This window comes from Zalophus californianus, chromosome 4 (assembly GCF_009762305.2).
Source record: "Zalophus californianus isolate mZalCal1 chromosome 4, mZalCal1.pri.v2, whole genome shotgun sequence".
NCBI lineage: Eukaryota > Metazoa > Chordata > Mammalia > Carnivora > Otariidae > Zalophus > Zalophus californianus.
The window spans coordinates 40705312-40724852 of record NC_045598.1 but is presented as its reverse complement, the minus strand read 5'-3'; the positions used below and the strand labels follow the sequence as shown (position 1 = coordinate 40724852).

Sequence of the window (19541 nt, the reverse complement as noted above, 5' to 3'; positions counted from 1 at the left end):
CCACAGGAAGCCTGCTTCTCCCTCTCCCACTCCCCCTGCTTGTGTTCCCTCTCTCGCTGTGTCTCTCTCTGTCAAATAAATAAATAAATAAATCTTAAAAAAAAGAAAAAGAAAGCTGAAAAATAATGAGCTTATCATGCAAACTGCAAGTTGGAAAAAAAAAAAGACCAATACCATATGATTTCATGTGGAATGTGGATGTGGAATTTAAGAGGCAAAACAATGAACAAAGAAGAGACAAACAGGCACACCCCGGTGGCTCAGTTGGTTAAGCATCTGACTCTTGGTTAAGCATCTGACTCAGCTCAGGTCTTGATCTCAGGGTTGTGGGTGTAGGCCCTGCGTTGGGCTCTGTGCTGGACAAACAAAAAACAACAACAAAAAAACAGCCTCTAAAATATACAGAACAAACTGCTAGTTATCAGAGGGGAGGTTGGTAGGGGATGGGTGAAATAGGTGAAGGGGATTAAGAGTATATTTATTGTGATGTGCACTGAGTGATGTATAGAGTTGCTGAGTCACTACACTTTATACCCAAAACTAAAATAACACCATATCTTAATTATACTAGCATTTTTAAAGTGAAAAATTTTTTTAAAATTAAAACTTTTGCTCTTCAAAAGATACTACTAAGGGGTCCTGGGATTGAGCCCTGCATCGGGCTCCCTGCTCTGCGGGAAGCCTGCTTCTCCCTCTCCCTCTGCCTGCTGCTCTGCCTACTTGTGCTATCTTTCTGTCACATAAATAAATAATATCTTAAAAAAAAAAAGATGCTACTAAGAGAATGAAAAGACAAGCCACAGACTGGAGAAAATCTTAGCAAAGCACATATCTGATTGAGGACTTATACCCAGAATAAGTACAGAGTTCTCAAAACTCAACAATAAGAAAACAAACAGCCCAATTAAAAGTGAGCAAATGATATGAACAGACCCTTCACCAAATGAGATATACATAATGGCAAATAAGCATATGAAAAGATTCTCCATATCATTAGGCATTAGAGAAAGACAAATTAAAATCATAATGAAGTATCAGTACACACCCATTAGGATAGCTAAAATTAGAAAGACTGACCATACCGAAGGTTGGCAAGGATGGGGAGGAATTGGAATTCTCATACATTGCTGGTGGGAATGTACAATGGTAGAATCACTTTGGAAATAGATAGTTTCATGAAAGGTTAAACATATACCTACCATGTGATTCAGCCATTCTATTCCTACATATTTATCCAATAAAAAAGTAAATATATGTTCATACAATTTTTATAGCAGCTTTATTTGTACTAGCCAAAAATTCTGTGGTAGGCAGAATTCTAAGATGGCCCCAGATTCCCAGCCCCTGGTATACATGCACCTTTTCCCAGTTTTTCAAGAAGCATTAGTCTATGTACTATACTACTATTAAAGGATTTTGCAAATGTTATCAAGGTCCCAAGTCAACTGAGTTTAAGATAAGGAGATGATCCATGCCTTAAACTTATGAGTAAGATAGATGATCTGAGAGGGCCTGGCCTAATCATATAAGCCCTTTAAATCCAGGCCTAGAGGTCCTTAAAAAGTTAAAAATAGAACTACCCTATGCCCCAGCAAATGCACTACTAGGTATTTACCCAAAGGATACAAAAATACTGATCCAGAAGGGCACATGCACCCTGATGCTTATAGCAGCATTGTCAACAATAGCCAAATTATGGAAAAAGCCCAAATGTCCACTGACGGATGAATAGATAAAGCACATGTGGGGTATATATAATAACCCCACATACATATATGAGTATTACTCAGCCATTAAAAAGAATGAAATGTTGCCATTTGCAATGATGTGGATAAAGCCAGAGTATATTATGCTAAGCAAAACAAGTCAGTCAGAGAAAGACAAATACCGTAAGATTTCACAACTATGTGGAATTTAAGAAACAAAACAGATGAACATAGGGGAAAGGAGAAAAAAAAGATAGGGAGGCAAACCAGGAAACAGACTCTTAATTATAGAGAACAATCTAACTGAGGGTTGCTGGATGGGAGATGGGGGGGAGGGGATAAATGAATGATGGGTATTAAGGAGGGCACTTGTTGTGATGAGCACTGGGTGTTATATATAAGTGATGAATCACTAAATTCTAATCCTGAAAACAATATGTTTTCTATATGTTAACTGACTAAAATTTAAATAAAAACATAAAAAAAAAGAATCTGGGCCTAGATTTCAGAGACTGGGAAAGTCAGAGATTTGAGGTTTCAGGGGAATTTGTATGTGGTAAATTCTCTAGAGGGAGCCATGCAGCAAGAAATGAGGGCAGCTGAGAGTGGCTGAAAGCAGCCCTTAACTGAAAGCCAGCAAGAAAATGAGCACCTCAGTCCTACAACTAGAAGGAATTGAATTCAATTAACAACCTGAACGAACTTTGCAGCAGATTTTTTTCACCAGAACCACCAAAAAGGAATGCAGCCCAACTGACATCTTAATTTCAGCCTTATAATACCATAAGTAGAGAAATCTGGCCACACTGTACCTAGACTTCTGCTCTACATAACTAAAAACTAACACATGGGTGTTGTTCTAAGCAGCTAAGATTGTAGTAATTCGTTAATCAGTAAGAGAAAACCACTACAAACTGGAAACAACTCAAGTGTCCATCAACAGATAAATAAACAAATTGTAGTATATTCATACAATGGAATCATCTGAGCAATAAAGAGAAATAATCTATTGAAACACACAACAGGGATAAATTTTAAAATAATTCTGCTGAGTGAAAGAAGCCAAAAAGAGAGAGAGACTACATACTATATGATTCCATTTATAAAATCTCTAGAAAATGCAAACTAATCTACAGTGACAGAAAGCAGATGAATGGTTGCTAAGAGATGGGGGACAGTGAAGGATGGGAAGGAGGGATTACAAAAGGGCATACAAAAACTTTTGGGGATAATGAATATGCTCATTATCTTGATTGTAGTGATCTACATGTATACATACTTTGTCTAAAGTGTCATAAATATGTATTTCAATTATTTCTCAAGAAAGCAGTTTTTAAAAGTAAAAACTTAAACTATATTTTAAAAGAAGAGATGGAAAGGAAAAATTTGAACACAATGAAAATGAAATTAAAGACTACATAGAGCCTCTGAGAGGTATTTTTGTTTTCAGAAGCAATTTAAATTCTGCAATGAGAGATGGATCTGAAACCTTGCTAAAGGAATTATGGTTGATCCTCATTATTTGTGGATTCCATATTTGTGAATTCGTTTGCTCAATGAAATTTATTTGCAGCCCCAAAATCAATACTCACAGTGCTTTTATAGTTATTTACAAGCACGTGAATGGGCAGAGTGGTGAAAAATTTTAGTCTATGTGCATGTTTTTAACTGAGGTCAAACAAAGCAACATTCTGCCTTTTTTTTTCTTTCAGTAAGTTGTTTATTGTAAGATAATTTACAAACATCTTGCTGTCTTTAGTAGTTTAAACAATGGACCAACAATTTCTTCTGACAAGGTCAGCAGTAAGCTAAAAATAAAATCAGCCGGCTGAATTTTCCTTCTTTATCTCTTGTCTAAGGATGAAACTTGGTTTTCATTAATCCAGAGCTGCTGCACCGGAAATGATTTCAATCAACTCCTTCGTGATGACAGCCTGGCGGGTGCGGTTGAACGTCAAGGTCAGTTTGTCAATCATCTCGGAAGCGTTCTTGCTAGCGTTGTCCATGGCCGTCATCCTGGCACTTTGCTCACTCGTGGTGGATTCCTTTAGAGAATAGTAGATGATGTTGGCCAAATTGTATTCTTGGTAATTCTGCAGCACGTCAGCATCAATATCATCATAGATACTCATGCTCTCAGCACTTGCAACGGTTTCAAGGGAAAAGATGGGCTTTTCTTCTGTCTTGTAGGAGAAGACAGACCTGAACCGATTAAAGATGATAGACCCTTCATCAAATTCATATCCGGAATTTAGTAGTTCAAGGGCAATGACGGACGCATCCCCAAAAGTAGGAGGTTTTCTTCCCACTTCTTTAAAGGACACCAGAAACTGGTCAGAGTGAGTCCTATGAAGTATATCCCTGATTTTATCACCAATTCCAACAAGCATGACTTCTTTCCCAGCTGCCGTGAGCGTGGCCACCTCACTTTTCATCTGTTTAGCAACCGAGGAATGAATAGTACCACAGAGCCCTCGATCTGAGGACACACCAATAAGAAGGTGTTTCTTCTTGTCTTCAGGCACCTTAATATCAGCTTTTTCATACAGAGCCAAAGATCCTCTCCCATATACTCGAACTGGTTTCAGCTCCCTCTCAGCTCGGGCATATTTTGCTGCCGCTACCATTTTCATAGACTTGGTGATTTTCTGGATGTTTTTGATTGACTTTAGTCACCTGGTAATATCTTTTAAAGTTGTCATATTTCGAACCTGGATCCATTGTGGCTGCACGGCGCAGGCCGAGAGCCCAGCGACGCCCGCCCGAGAGAACATGGTGGTATCGGCCCAGCTCAACATTCTGCCTTCTTACTGTAGATCTCATACTGTCGACAATTATCTTTTGTGATCTATGTAGTGCTATGGTTTTTGCATTTTTGTACTTTCTGTTGGTGATTTCACTGTTCAAAATGGCCCTGAAGCATAATGTAAAACACTGTCTAGTGTTCCTAAGTGCACGAAGGCTGTGACATGCCTTACAGAAAAAACGTGTGTGGTAGATAATTCTCATTCAGCTATGAGTTTTAGTGCTGCTGTTGGTTGAGTTCAACGTTAATGAATCAACTAACTATCCCTTATAAGGTGTCTTTAAATAAAAACACACATAAAACAAAACTATGTATTGACTGGTTGACAAAAATGTAATCAGAACATAACCTTGTATTTTTCCGAATGAGCAACAGTTCAGTATTTGTTAATTCAGTGTTCACAGCAACTTTATAGAACATAACTACCATGAGGAATGAGAACTTTTATTCTCAATAATAAATAAAAATGATTGAGGTTCTATAATCGAATGGCTTATATGGGTAGTCAGGGGTTTTAGAAACAATCATTTCTCTGATGATTTCTACTTTGCCTACTTGTTAATGAAGTAAATTAAATCCAATGGATTATGCAGATTTTTTAGTCCCTTATTCTCCACTGAAGATATTCTGATCTTTCTCCATTTTGCTCAAGTTTTCAACCCCATCCACCACTATCCTTAATTTCAGATGACCTCTGTCCATTTCATACTTTAAGTTTCACTTCCAATGAAAATGCCTCAATTCCAATGAGAATGCTAATTCTTCTTTAAAAAGAAAGATTTTATTTATTTATTTGAGATAGAGAGAGACCAAGAGCAAGCATGAGCAGGGGGAGGAGGAGGGGCAGAGGGAGAAAGAGAAGCAGACTCCTGAGCAGGAAGCCCAATGTGGGGCTGGATCCCAGGACCCTGAGATCATGACCTGAGCTGAAGGCAGACGCTTAACTGATTGAGCCACCCAGGCGCCCCAAGAATGCTAATTCTTAAACCCCTTTTCTTTAAGGAAATTCAGGAACTCCTGTTGCTGGGAAATTTTCTCTTCTACTAGATTGTAAACTCTTTTAGATCTAGGTGCCGAATGCCTTTATTGCACTCCCTATTTGCTGCACTCAAGGGAAAAAAAAAAAACAAAAAACCTTCAAGAATCAGGAAGAAGCAATTGGGCATGGCACCTGCAAAGGCAAAGTTAACAGAAGAAGGCTTTGAAATATATTTCAATGTCAGTAGAGACAGATGCTCTTTTAGCATAAAAATATCTAAAAATTATGCTAGTAAGAAGAATATGAATATGATTCCTTTCCTCTGGTACACATGCCCTGTGTAATCCTCTTTCTTTGGATGCAGGAAAAAAAGGTCTTCATGGGGTATTTTTCAAAGGTAGAAGGAGTGTCCAAGAGAAGCAATGCTGCTCCAGGCATATACTTTGTGCAAGGGAAGCTGGATTTAGGGGTACCATGCTCAACTTTTCATCTCCCACGTGTATATTCTGTGTGATTGGACTTTAACATTGTAAAACTGGAACACAGAACTAATTGAACCTTGTTTGGGCTTCCTTGTATGTTCATTCAGAAGAGAGGGGAGCATTTTCATTCCCTTTTCTAATCAGTGTAAGATAACTTAAGAGTAGGTGACGGGGAAAAAAGAAAATCTCTCCTGGAACTCATCTGGCCTACTAAACAGACCTACCTTAATCTTCCATGTTATCAAATGTACACTAAAGAGGTAAGGGGGGCATTGTCAGCTTATCTGTGGGGGAAACTGTATTATGCTTAAGTGTAATGAAAGAGAAAGGGTCATAAGCATTTCAAAATTATTTCAAATATTTTTTTCAAAAGAGAAATAATTTGTTGCTAGAAAGAAGACTTGTCATAATCTCACAATGAGATTACCTTACATTCTGCTTAACCTCTTATTTAAAGAGGTCCCTGTGATGTACAGTACCATTATACCTAAAACTGAAAGAAGTTTTGGGGAGTGGGGAAAACTGCTTTGATCCTTCATTTCTCACTCAAGATAAGTATGGTGGTCTCAGGTGTTGGTCTCAGGTGTTCATATTCCTGATGACAGTTCTTTTATATTACACACAGAGAAATATTGCCTTTGGAAACTTTTCTCTACAACCTGGGATATATTTCAATGCAATGCATAAACCTAAATAATAAAAATTGTACAACTGCTTAACTGTCAAAAGTATAGCCTGTGAAACTGTTGGACAAATAGAGAGCCTATAGACTACTTGTTAAAACCTTAGAGTATTAATACAATAAAAGTACTAACAACATATACTCAATTAGAGGAAAAACATTGTGATCTAAAATTTACCAACAGTATGTGCTACGATGAGCGCTGTGAATTGTGTAAGACTGTTGAATCACAGATCTGTACTTCTGAAACAAATAACGCAACATATTTTAAGAAAAAAGAAAAAGAAGAAGATAGCAGGAGAGGAAGAATGAAGGGGAGTAAGTCAGAGGGGGAGACGAACCAGGAGAGATGATGGACTCTGAAAAACAAACTGAGGTTTCTAGAGGGGAGGAGGGTAGGGGGATGGGTTAGCCTGGTGATGGGTATTAAAGAGGGCACATTCTGCATGGAGCACTGGGTGTTATGAACAAACAATGAATCATGGAACACTACACCAAAACAAATGATGTAATATATGGTGATTAACATAACAATAAAAAATTTTTAAAAAAATTTACCAACAGTTATTATGACCGTTTCGTCATCTGTGGAGCACTTCTTTCTTTTACTTAAGGTACCTGAAGGCTTAAGAAAGTTCAATTTTGATGATGAATATTCCATCTCATTAAAGAGCATGTAAAATGAACTGCTAGTTTTCTCATCTTGTTTATCTGGCATAAGACTCTATGGTTTTCGATTTTAAATCCATCAGAAGAAAATTCTACATTTGTGAAAAATGTTCCTGTGTTTCCCTCTGATGCTTCATTTCTGTAGTTAAAAAAAAAAAAACACCAAGATATTTATGAGAAAACTATAGTTTTCCTAGCTTTCAACTTGTTAGGAGACTGTCATGAATCTTCCAATAAATGTAGCGATTACCCTTTTTGATATATTTGCATCATTTGAATAGGATTTAATAACTCAAATGTGATGATGACTATAGATCACATTTTAGACTTACATTTTGCTTCTTTTTCAGAATATTTTTTACTTTAGATAGCCCTTTTGTGATTCATTTTTGCCACTTATCAATTTAAATTCATCATATATGACTTTTGATTCTTTCCTGACATCTTCCATTTGGCCTTAGAAACTTACTATTTTGGGGAACTTGGGTGGCTCAGTTGGTTAAGCATCTGTCTTCAGCTCAGGTCATGATCCCGGGGTCCTGGGATCAAGTCCCTCACGGGGCTCCTTGCTCAGCAGGAAGCCTGCTTCACCCTCTCCCTCTGCCTGCTGCTCTACTTGTGATCTCTCTCTCTCTCAAAAATAAATAAAATCTTTAAAAAAAATTATTTTGTAGACTTGAGTGAAGGTCTTTCAAGATGTTCTGAAAGATCAGTTATTGCCAATTTAAACGAAAATAGGAATTTTAGCTTTTCTTGAATAAATTCTAAAGCTGCTCTACTTTTGTTTTTTTAGTATATGTGCTGCCAAAGTGAGCACTCTACTTTTGTTTTTTTAATAAACACTATTCCAAATCTGTTATTTGCTATATTCCAACACTTTCTTGAGTTACCTTTTTATGCTTATTCTATTACAATCAAACCTACATTTTCTGTAACTTGGTGACTGTTTTGAACTCTGGTTGATTTTTGTTTCACAGAGGTTAAGAAGAATGAAGGACTTTTGCTTTCCAGTTTGGGCAAATTTTGGTATATGATATTTCTGAGAACACCTGCCAAGTGTTTCTACCATTTTTAAACTACTTAAAAATCATAATCCTTCATGATATGCTTTAAATAAAATACTGTGGGTGTTTTTCCTTTATTTTTCGGTTTAACACATAAAACATTTTTTAAAATGCAATGACTGAAACAAATCATATGGTTTCTATGTTCTGAAACTCAGATAAATTAACTTTAAGAGATGTTAGCAATGTACTAAAAACATAATTTCTGTTTCATTTTAGTTTGAAATGCTTGTTTTCATCATCCTGAAGAACATTGGTTAAATTTAATACTGAAATGCCAGAGCGCCTGGGTGGCTCAGTCGTTAGGCGTCTGCCTTCAGCTCAGGTCATGATCCCAGGGTCCTGGGATCAAGCCCACATAGGGCTCCCTGCTCGGTGAGGGGCCTGCTTCTCCCTCTCCCATTCCCCCTGCTTGTGTTTCCTCTCTTGCTGTGTCTCTGTTAAATAAATAAATAAATTTTTTAATTTTATTTTATTATGTTATTAGTCACCATACATTAGTTTTTGACACTACAAATAAATAAAATCTTTTTAAAAAATTTAATACTGAGATGCTTACTAAGTCTTTTTTATTCCCATGTGCTTTCCTCAATGCATATACCAATCATGTGTCAGATCCCATTGTTAAAATTAATTAAAGTATGTTGAATTAGTATTCTTTTCAATTGCCTTCTTAAAGTTATTTAAAATTCCTTTGTAATATGTAATCTATACCTCTGTGTTTCTTCAAACTTATAATTCCCAACAAAATCGCTTTTGCTGTTTAAGTAGAACTAAGTTTCTTTATTCTTGTTTATCTTTTTTTTAAAAGATTTTATTTATTTGAGAGAGAGAGAGAGAGAGACAGCTAAAGAGGGAACATAAGCAGGGGGAGTGGGAGAAGGAGAAACAAGCTCCCGGCTGAGCAAGGAGCCCGATGTGGGACTCAATCCCAGGACCCTGGGATCCTGACCTGAGCCAAAGGCAGATGCTCACTGACCGAGCCACCTAGGCACCCTATTGTTTTTCTTTTTAAAATAGATATTTTTATGTTTTCACTGATACTCTTTTTGTTTAATTTATAAAATGATTCTTAAAATATTTCCAGGTAAGAGTTTCTGTTGCCAATTCTTGCCTTTATTTCATATTTTTTCTTGAAACTCTGTTTTTCTAACATCCATAAAATCCTTTTTCTCCCCAATACTTTAATAAATTAAATTCTTTGAAGTATGGCCTGCTCTGAATTTGAAGGTGGTAGTTGCCTAATATATGTAGTTTTATTCAGCACTGATATTGTTTCCCTCTTATTTGACCTGAAAAGCATAATAAAATACAATTACAACATAATAAAGCAGATGTTTGAAATCACTTTGTTATACAATATTAAATCATTAATTATTACAATTAAAATTATTTCATAAAATTCTATGAATTAGTCAGAAATGCCACTGGAAAAAATCTGCTAAAGAATGCAATAAGAGAAAAAACTGGAGGTGTCACAATTCCTGATTTCAAGTTATATTACAAAGCAGTAGTAATTAAGACAGTACCGTACTGGCATAAAAATAGATACAGAGAGACTGAAAGCGTGCTGTAGCTGAGGAGTATGTGAACAGCAGCCTGGCTCAAACCCTTACTTCACTGATCTATGGATTTCTGTGTGTTTTGAGCCCTGCCTACAGTGGACCATAGAAGCAAAAAGAGCATCATGGGCATATTTACTCACAGACTTGCAAAATGGCGGCCACACATCTGTCTGCTATATTAGACCCTGCTGGTGCCCATGAGAGGATCACAGAGGTGGAAAACATCCACTCTGCATTACAGAACTCAATAACCTTTGAGGATGTGGCCATGGACTTCACCCAGGAGGAATGGGCATTGTTGAATTCACAATTTTCAGAGAAAACTGTACAGAGATGTGATGTTGGAGAACTACAGAAACTTGGCATCTCTGGAAAAGCAGCTCAGCAAACCCACTCTGATCACCCAGATGGGACAAGAAGATGAAACTAAAACAGAGACAAAAAATCACCAAGATAACTGTTCAAATGGGATGGTTCTCCTTAAAACCAAACAATCACAACATAAACAAGATATTTTGGAGAAGGAAGCACTCAGTGGCAAGAAGGAGTAAACTCATGGAGGCAGATCCATTGAGCAGAATAAAATTGCCTTAAGCATGAAATCTAGCATTACTCAGAATCAGAGAATTTATCCTGGAAAGAAACCCCATCAACGCTTTCATCTTGGGAAAGCCCTCAGAGATTGTTCACACCTTAACCCACATGAGAGCATTCTTTCTGGGGAAAAATTCGATGACTGTAAAAATGATAAAAATACCTTCATTAGTCCTTTCTTAGATGTACACAAGAGACAACATACAAAAGAGAAATCCTATGACTGCACTGACTCTAGGAAAGATGTGCACAAGAAAATGCATGTTGGAGAGAAACCATGTACATGCAATGAATATGGGAAAGCCTTCAGGGATCACTCATGCCTTAAAGAACATGTGTGAATTCACACTGGAGAGAAACCTTTTGCATGTAATCAGTGTGGGAAAGCCTTCAGAGTGAAATCTTTCCTCACTTTATACAAGAAAATTCACATGAGAATGAAACAATATGAATGTAAGGAATGTGGGAAAGCCTTTGGTGGTCTCTTACCTCATAGAGGACATATGAAAAAGCACACCAGGGAAAAGAAATCCTTCAAGTATAGTGAGCATGAAAAAGTTTTTAGGAGGCATGTGTCCCTTACAATACACATAAGAACTCACACTGGAGAGAAACCCTATGAGTGTGATCAATGTGGGAAAACCTTCAGTGGAAGGTGTAATCTTACTGTGCAAAGAGAGTCCATATTGGCAAAAAGCCCTAACAATGCAATGTCTGTGGACACGCTTTCAGTAAGCTCTCATCCCTTCAGCGGCATCATGAGAGCACTCATCCTGGGTAAAACTCCTAGTATGTCCATATGCAATAATTTTTAGTGAACTGTCATTCTTTAAGGCATAAAAGCAAATGCCAACTGCAGAGAAAAACTGAATATAAAAAATGGGAGAAAGCATCTGAATAACAGACCTATGGGAGAAATATGTTATGCAATGACTGTGATAAATCCTTATTCATCACTTAGATATGTGACCACTTGATGCTGAAAGTAAAAACTTATAATGTCTTCAAGGCTTGTTACTTGAGAAAAATAAATGCCTAATGTTTTAAGCCAAAAAAAAAAAAAAAAAAAAAGACATAGATCAATGGAATAGAATGGAAAACCCAGAAGTAAACCTACAATTATTTGGCCAATTAATCCTCAACAAAGGATGAATGAATATACAATGAGGAAAAGACAATTTCTTCAACAAATGATGTTGGGAAAACTGGACAGCCATGTGCAAAAGAATGAAGCTGGACCAGTTTCCTTCACCATACACAAAAATAAATTCAAAATGGATTAAAGACCTAAACGTGAGACCTGTAACCATAAAAATTCTGGAAGAAAGCACAGCCAGTAATTTCTCTGACATTGGCTGTAGCAACATTTTTCTAGGTATGTCTCCTGAGGCAAGAAAAATAAAAGCAAAAATAAGCTATTGGGACTACATCAAAATAAAAAGCACACAGAGAGAAAAATACCATATGACTTCCCTCATGTGTGGAATTTAAGAAACAAAATGGATGAACATTCAGGAGAGGGAAAGAAAAGAGAGGGGGGGAAACAAATCATGGGAGACTCTTATGTATAAAGAGCGAACTGAGGGTTGTTGGAGGGAGGGCAGTGGGGAATGGGATAGATGGGTGATGGGTATTAAGGAGGGCACTTGTTATGATCAGTGCTGGGTGTTATATTCAAATGATGAACCACTGAACTCTACTCCTGAATCCAATATTAAACTGTATGTCAACTAACTAGAATTTAAATTAAAAAATAAAATAAAAAGTTTCTGCATAGCAAAGGAAACAATCAACAAAACTAAAAGGCAACCTACAGATTGGGAGAAGATATTTGCAAATGACATCTGATAAAGGGTTAGTATCCAAAATATATAAAGAACTTATACAACTCATCACCCAAAAAACAAATAGTCCAATTAAAAAATGGGCAGGGGCACCTGGATGGCTCAGTCCCTTAAGCATCTGACTTTGGCTCACGTCATGATCTTGGGGTCCTGGGATTGAGCCCTGCATTGGACTCCCTGCTCAGCGGTGAGTCTTCTTCTCCCTCTCCCTTTGCCCCTACCCCCTACTCATGCACTCTCTCTCTCAAATAAATAAATAAATAAATAATGGGCAGAAGACATGAACAAACATTTGTCCAAAGAAGACATACAGATGGCAAACAGACACATGAAAATATGTTCAACACCACTCATCATCAGAGAAATGCAAATCAAAACCACAATAAGATATCACCTTACACCTGTCAAAATGGCTGAAATAAGAACTACAAGAAACAACAAGTGTTGGCGAGGATGTGGAGAGAAAGGACCCCTCTTGCACTGTTGGTGGGAATACAAACTAGTGCAGCCACTGTGGAAAACTATGGAAGTTCCTCAAAAAGTTAAAAATAGAACTACCCTGAAATGCAGTAGTCACACTACTGAGTATTTACTCCCAACATACAAAAACACTAATTCATGGGAATACATCCCCCTATGTTTATTGCAGCATTATTTATAGTAGCCAAACTATGGAAGCAGCCCAAGTGTCCACTGATCAATGAATGGATAAAGAAGAGGTGGAATATGATTCACCCATAAAAAAGAATGAAATCTTGCCATCTGCAACAACATGGAGAGAGCTAGAGTGTATAATGCTAAGTAAAATAAGTCAATCAGAGGAAGACAAATACCATATGACCTTACTCATATGTGGAATTTGAGAAACAAAACAAATGCACAAAGAAAAAAAAGAGAATATAGAGATTCTCTTAAGAATCTATAAGAATAAGAGTTCTCTTAACTATAGAGAATAAATCGATGATTCTCTCAGAGGGTGGGTGGGGGAATGGAGAGAATGGTGGGGGAGAAGGGGAAGGATGCAGTAAGAAAATTAACCATAAAAAAAAAACATAAAATGTAGTAAGAAAATTAACCATAAAATTAACCATAAAAGCTGCCTGATGAAAATCTGATCCCATTAGTTTAATTTAGGAAAGTAACAGTCAAAACCACTTCATCTAGCAAATGCAAATAGTGATAGTATCTACCTTATTAAGGATTGAGGCTTAAATAAGATAATGCATATAAAGTGCTTAGTATAGTATCTGGTACTCTAAAAACTTAATAAATGCTAGCTATAATCACTCCCCCTACTCTCCATGCCCTCTCTCACCTTCACCTCACCTCAGTCCCAATCTGCCTCACCTCTGAAATTTTAACTCCTATGTTCTACTCTTTGACCATAATATGCTTTTCTCTGATCATTATTCCAGCTTTTACTACCTTATCCTACCATAATTTTAATTTTACCTCCTTGATATTCCTAAACCCTTGACCCTCCCATTTCCCCCCCCCTAATTTATTATTACTCTCTGGCTTTACTTCTAGCTCTTCTTTTTTCCCCATCCATCACAAAATCTCATAGTCCACAAATTTAATTATACTGCCTTGGGTTTTGTTAAACCCTAGAGGTCTATCAGTCATAGGATCCAAAGCCAGAAAAACTGGGTTCAAATTCTAGCTCTGTCACTTACTAGCTGTGAGAAATGAGCAAGATGTTTATTCTTTTTTTGATATATATAGAATGACAATTGTTAGAATTAAATGCAATAATGTATATAAAACTTTCACCATACAGGCTACAAATATTAGATCTTCAATAAATCTTAGTTCCTTTCTCTTCTTCGCATTCCCTTCAGTAACTATTCCAAAATTTCATCTTTTTATTCAAACTTTCATTTAATCTCTTTCTCCCACTAGCTCAGCAGATGACTTAATTTCCTATTTCATAGAGAAATTTGGAGCCATTAAGTCAAGACTCCTTTAATTTCCTCTAAGTCACTTGTAATTTAATCTGCATTAGTATTTCTTTCCAGTCTTGGTTGAAGCATCTCCCTTCTGTCTATGGCTTAATGTTCCACCTCAGCTCAGAAACCATTAATCATCACTTCTTTCTTTCTTCTGTACTGTTTCTTCCTCTTCTATTCCTATTGACCTTTTCCCTTCACATATAAACATTCAAAAGCTTCTTCCTTCTTCAAGACAAACCCTTTATTATTCCTCATGGCCAAGCCTCTTGGAACAGTTGTTCACTCTCGCTATCTCTGCTTTCTCACCTCCTATTCACTCTCAACTCACTCCAATGTTACTTCTGTCCATACATTCTTCCAAAGCTTCTCTCAGTAAGGTCCACATTGATCTCCAGATTACCATGACCAATGGATACTTTCCTATATTAATGACAGTTTGTCAATCCCTCCCTCATTCTTGTAATTCTTTTCTTCCTCGCCTTCTATGCCTTAAGTTTCTTCAGCTTTCCATTTCTTGATTTAGTTTTATCAGGCTCATCTTTTAATGCCCATCTCCCAACTAGCATAGTTCTCTCAGACTCTATTTTAATATTCCGATTTTTTTCCTTCACGGTAGTTGGGTGATCCATCTGAAACTATGACTTTAATTACAACATCTATATGCTGATGACTATTAAACTTTATTTCCAGTCTGGATCTCTACTAAAACTAGAAATCTTTTTTTTTTCAGCAACAGTTTTTTATTTGTAAATCATGCACAAAGGCCTATGAAATAGGTTTTCTTAGAACAGACCTATCTTGGCTAACTCAGTGGCACAATTCAAAAGTGAAAAATTAAGATATATTCTTTGTACAGAAGAGTCTTCAACAAACCCAAGGAATGTTTTCCACCAAGATACAAACTAGACCCTAGTTTTGCACGCAAAGGTTGATGACTTTTATCACACACCAAGATTTGCTTTAATAGTTAAGGGACAGCAGAGTCAGGCTAGCAAAAAGTCACCAAGACAACAAAACATTTCCATTTGAGAGTAGTCATTTATTAACTGACCAGATTACAAAAATAATCATGGCAGATACCTTAGTTCATCCTTCTAATAAGCCTATTGATCTGGTCTTCCCTGTTACCAGCATCTCCACCTCCTACAAAATGGGTGGTCTTTTTCTTCATTCCCCCTCATGGAGAAGATAATTTGAAGGGCCATAAAAAGTTGTTTGCTTCTTTGAAACGTTTTCCAACAGTATAGATCTCGTGAATCAGATCCTCCATGCAGATGATGCCATATTTACCAAGAGATCGGGCAATCAACGTGTTATCTGTCAGGGCAATTCGCTTCTTGTTGATTTTGCCATAACCACGCTTGTAGATCAATTCATTCACCGACTTCAGGTTTGGGTACCCCCATGCTATATAAGGTTCCACAATCCTTAGCATGTTAACTGAAGCCTTGTTGAGCTTAACAAAGGTGCCATTGAAGATCTGGCGAAGGTAAAGAAGCTACAACACCTTCCGAACCTTTGGGCTCACACCATTGATACCTCTGATCCTGATGACAAATGCCAATTTGGGTTCTGCAGGTACGTAGGAGTTGCCAGCTTTTCTTGCCATCCTTGCCATTCGAATCTCAGTTCTGTACATCTACCTATATTCCTTGTGGTAATGCTTAGCTTTTTCATAGATAAGCTTCCTTTTTGCCTTTCAAATCATCTTCTGAGCAAACTTCTTCCTCAGATGCTTGATCTTCAACTCTGTGAAATTCCTTCACTTCTTCTTAAGGGTTTCTGGCACAGCAGGAACCTTCTTTTTCTTCTCTTCTGCACCCTCCATGGTTCCAGCCAGACAAGAGGACAAACTAGAAATCTTTTACTCATCTAGCTATCCCATCTCTCTTTCCAAATGTCCCATAAATACCTCAAATTCAATACACTGAAAACTAAACTCATATTTGCTTCTACACATATAGGACATATTTTAGAAAATAATAAAAAACAATCTTCCACACAATTACCAAGGCCTTTCTCAATCTAGGACCTTTATTTGAACACACAAAAAAATTATTTCTCAATTTTTCCAAGGATCAGTACATAATTAATACTATTCCAGATGCATAGGAAATTAATCCATTACATATAATAGAAGCCTTAGGGCACTAGGGTTTAATTCTCTTGCAGAACTCAGTTGAGACAGGGCTCATTTACCTTCCATATCTCTGAGCCAAGTTAGTAGATTTTACCTCTTATCTCTGGTATCCTCCATGCCTTCCTCCTTCACCTTTGCTGGCTAATGCTCTCGTGCTTTTCTGTTTACCTACTCTAAGAGCCTACACAATTGGGTTGGCCCAAATCTAACTCTCTAATTTGATTTCCTGACATTTCCCTTTAGGCTCATTATAGGACAGCCATACAATGTGTACCGTACCTCCCTGAATATAATGCATTCTCCTGGGCTAAAGTCTCTGTACCTTTGCTATTATTTCCTCTCTCTGGTATCCCTTCAACCCCTTCATTGCATGAACTTTTTTTTATTTAATTGCACAAGCAAGTGATAAGTACACATTCTTTAAAAGGATTCACACAATACAACAGAGTAAAAAGTTAACTATTCCTTTATCTTGACTTCTCTCTTCCAAATACCACACATATACACACATACACTTTCTTCTCTACAGATAACTATTATTAACAGTCTGGTTTGTATCCTTCCAGACTAAATTCTGGAGTTAACTCCTCCTATTTGCTTCTATAAAGCTTTGGGTTTACCTTTATCAGAGTATCATAATATATTTTAGTTGTTTAACTTTTGGTTTATACCCAGCCTTAACTGTAAAATCCTGAGAGTGGGGCTTTCTTTTTAATATTTATGATCCCCCATTTGTTACAGTGCTTCATACATTTTTGTTGAAGTATAAATTACAGTCTTTGTTCTCATTACAGTCTAGTGGGGAGACATAAATAATTCCAGGGGAAGGAACAGGGTATCTAAAAATCAAAGAGTTATGTAAAGAGTTTAGGAACTCTTCTAGGTAACATGACAGCTAAGCATCCAAATAAGTGTGAATATAAGTACACTAAAGGAAACAGAAATGTGTTCCACAAATAGAGTGGCACCACAATTAAATGTCAATGTGTGCTAAAAATTTTAAAAAGAGAACAAACTGATGGCTGGCAGGGAGGGGGGAATGAAATGAACAAAACGGGTAAAGGGGAGTGAGAGGTACAGGCTTCCAGTTATGGAATGAATAAGTCACGGGATGAAAAGTACAGCATAGGGAATATACTCAGTGGTATTGTAATAGCATTGTATAGTGACAAATGGTAGCTACACTTGTGAACACAGCATAACGTATAGAGTTATAGAATCACTGCATTGTACACCTGAAACTAATGTAACAGTATGTCAACTACAATAAAAAAAATAAAAAGAGGTGCTTGACTATTATTATATAACATTATTATATTAACATATACAAAGATTTTTTTCATTTTTTATGGGCTAGGAACTTAATATCACTCTAGTTATAATCTCTAATTATTATCTTGTTTGCAGAGAAACAAACTAAGGCTTAATGAATGTATCAGATATCATCAGTGGCCTGCCCATATGTGGCAATTACCATTAGTGTTATACCAATGGTTTCCTATCTCAACCATCTTTCTGCCTGAAGGTTTTCTTTACCAACAGGAGCAGGCTACTTGAGGGAAGTACCAGCGAGTTAAGACTCCCAAGAATAACCCTTAACCACTGAGGGAGGGGAATTGGTAGATAAAGATCCCAGTTTTCTTGTCCCTCAGTGAAACAATTCTAAGTTTATTCTATATAGCCTCTTAAAGGATCACCAGTAGAATTGAGTAACAATTGCCCTCAGTGGTAACCTGCTCATTAACACACTTTATTGGCTTTCCTTCCTTCCTTGTCTCACTTCCTCACTATGCTTCCCAAATTTCTTTGTATCCCTATCCTTGCCTCAGAGTCTTAGCTGTGGGGAAACCCAATTTAAGGTAAAGAAGTTGCTTAAAGTCATACATAGCTAATAAATAGTGAGCTTAGGTCCATCTGACTTTACATAACCCACATTCTATTATATTTATACCAACTTCTAATGTGTTTTGAATTTTCATTTTCCTATTCACTAAGCACTTTAGGAAGGCTCACAATTAAATTTATATGCGGCATAAACTCAGAGAAGAGTGGGAATATAGAGGTTCAAGAGTAGAATACTAACTTAGAATATATATTCTTGACAGTGAACAAAATGAATTGCTAAATGAACATTTAGAAAAACATGTTCTATGCTTTATTTGTTCATAAGGTTCAGCAAATCTTAATTCTGGAATAAGTTAGCCATAGATACTACTGTGTACACTGAAAGTGCTTACATTTTGTTACCATTAAAGTCCCTGCAAAAAGTAAGCTCATATACGAAGGAGAGGCTCTTGGATTTTACCTTAATTTGCACGTGGTAGGAAGTTGGTTTCTTTGCGGAAAGTGTTCAGATGTAAGGAAGGGTAAACAGGATTGTCTTACTATTCCAAAGACTATTCTGGAAGGGCCAGAATAGGGCAACATTTTTAGATTTAGCACTTTCATCATCCTTTTAAGAGGCTCCTCATAGCAAGCCAGAGGAGTTAACTAAAGCCCAGAGTCTTCCAGGGACTCTAGGTCCGAAAACGGTCATCAACTACAAAATTCCAAAGCCCAGTGGGTGCCAAAAAGGGAACGAGAGAATATGAGGGCGAAAGTGGGTGCCACTTCTCAGACCTGCAGTAGGTGACTCCACTGAAGCCAATCTCCACAGGAGCGAGAAGAGCGAGGGCACTTTTTCAGAAGTTTCGAAGCTTGCTGGGGCGGCAAGAATGAAGAAAGAAACAAGATCCGGTTGGAGCAAGTGAGGAGCTGCATAACCAAGGTCAACTACGGCTTACTGCGGCCACGGCACTTGGGACAGCCTGGAGGTGAGGTGCCGGCTAGGCTCTCCGGGACTGGGCGGTGCCTTCCCCGGAAGTGGAGCCTCGCCGCCGGAAGCAGGAGCCTCATAGGCGAGAGTCAGGGCTAGAGGGCGGGAAACTCCTGGGAGGGGGCCTTCGGAAGTTGTAGCCTTATTCGGGATGGTTGTGCAAGTTGGTACCAGCTCCCGGGTTGATGTAATCTCAGTGAAGAGGACCAAGCCTTCCAGTATGCTTCCAGTGGGCCCCTTCGA

At 37.4% G+C, this 19541-nt stretch overlaps 1 protein-coding gene and 1 pseudogene across 1 annotated transcript; both read right to left on the bottom strand.

The window, feature by feature from the left end:
- Positions 1-3566: 3566 nt before the first annotated feature.
- Positions 3567-4479, bottom strand: LOC113916664 (ATP synthase subunit gamma, mitochondrial-like). The gene has a single exon (XM_027583390.2). The coding sequence runs from the start codon at positions 4337-4339 to the stop codon at positions 3584-3586; it is 756 nt and encodes a 251-aa protein (XP_027439191.1). The 5' UTR covers positions 4340-4479; the 3' UTR covers positions 3567-3583.
- A 10889-nt stretch (positions 4480-15368) lies between these two features.
- LOC113916674 lies at positions 15369-16174 on the bottom strand (annotated as a pseudogene).
- Between the last annotated feature and the right edge of the window lie 3367 nt (positions 16175-19541).

What these genes read in the sequence shown, in the direction of transcription:
- LOC113916664 (XM_027583390.2), bottom strand. Translation starts at nt 4,339, where the DNA reads ATGAAAATGGTAGCGGCAGCAAAATATGCCCGAGCTGAGAGGGAGCTG.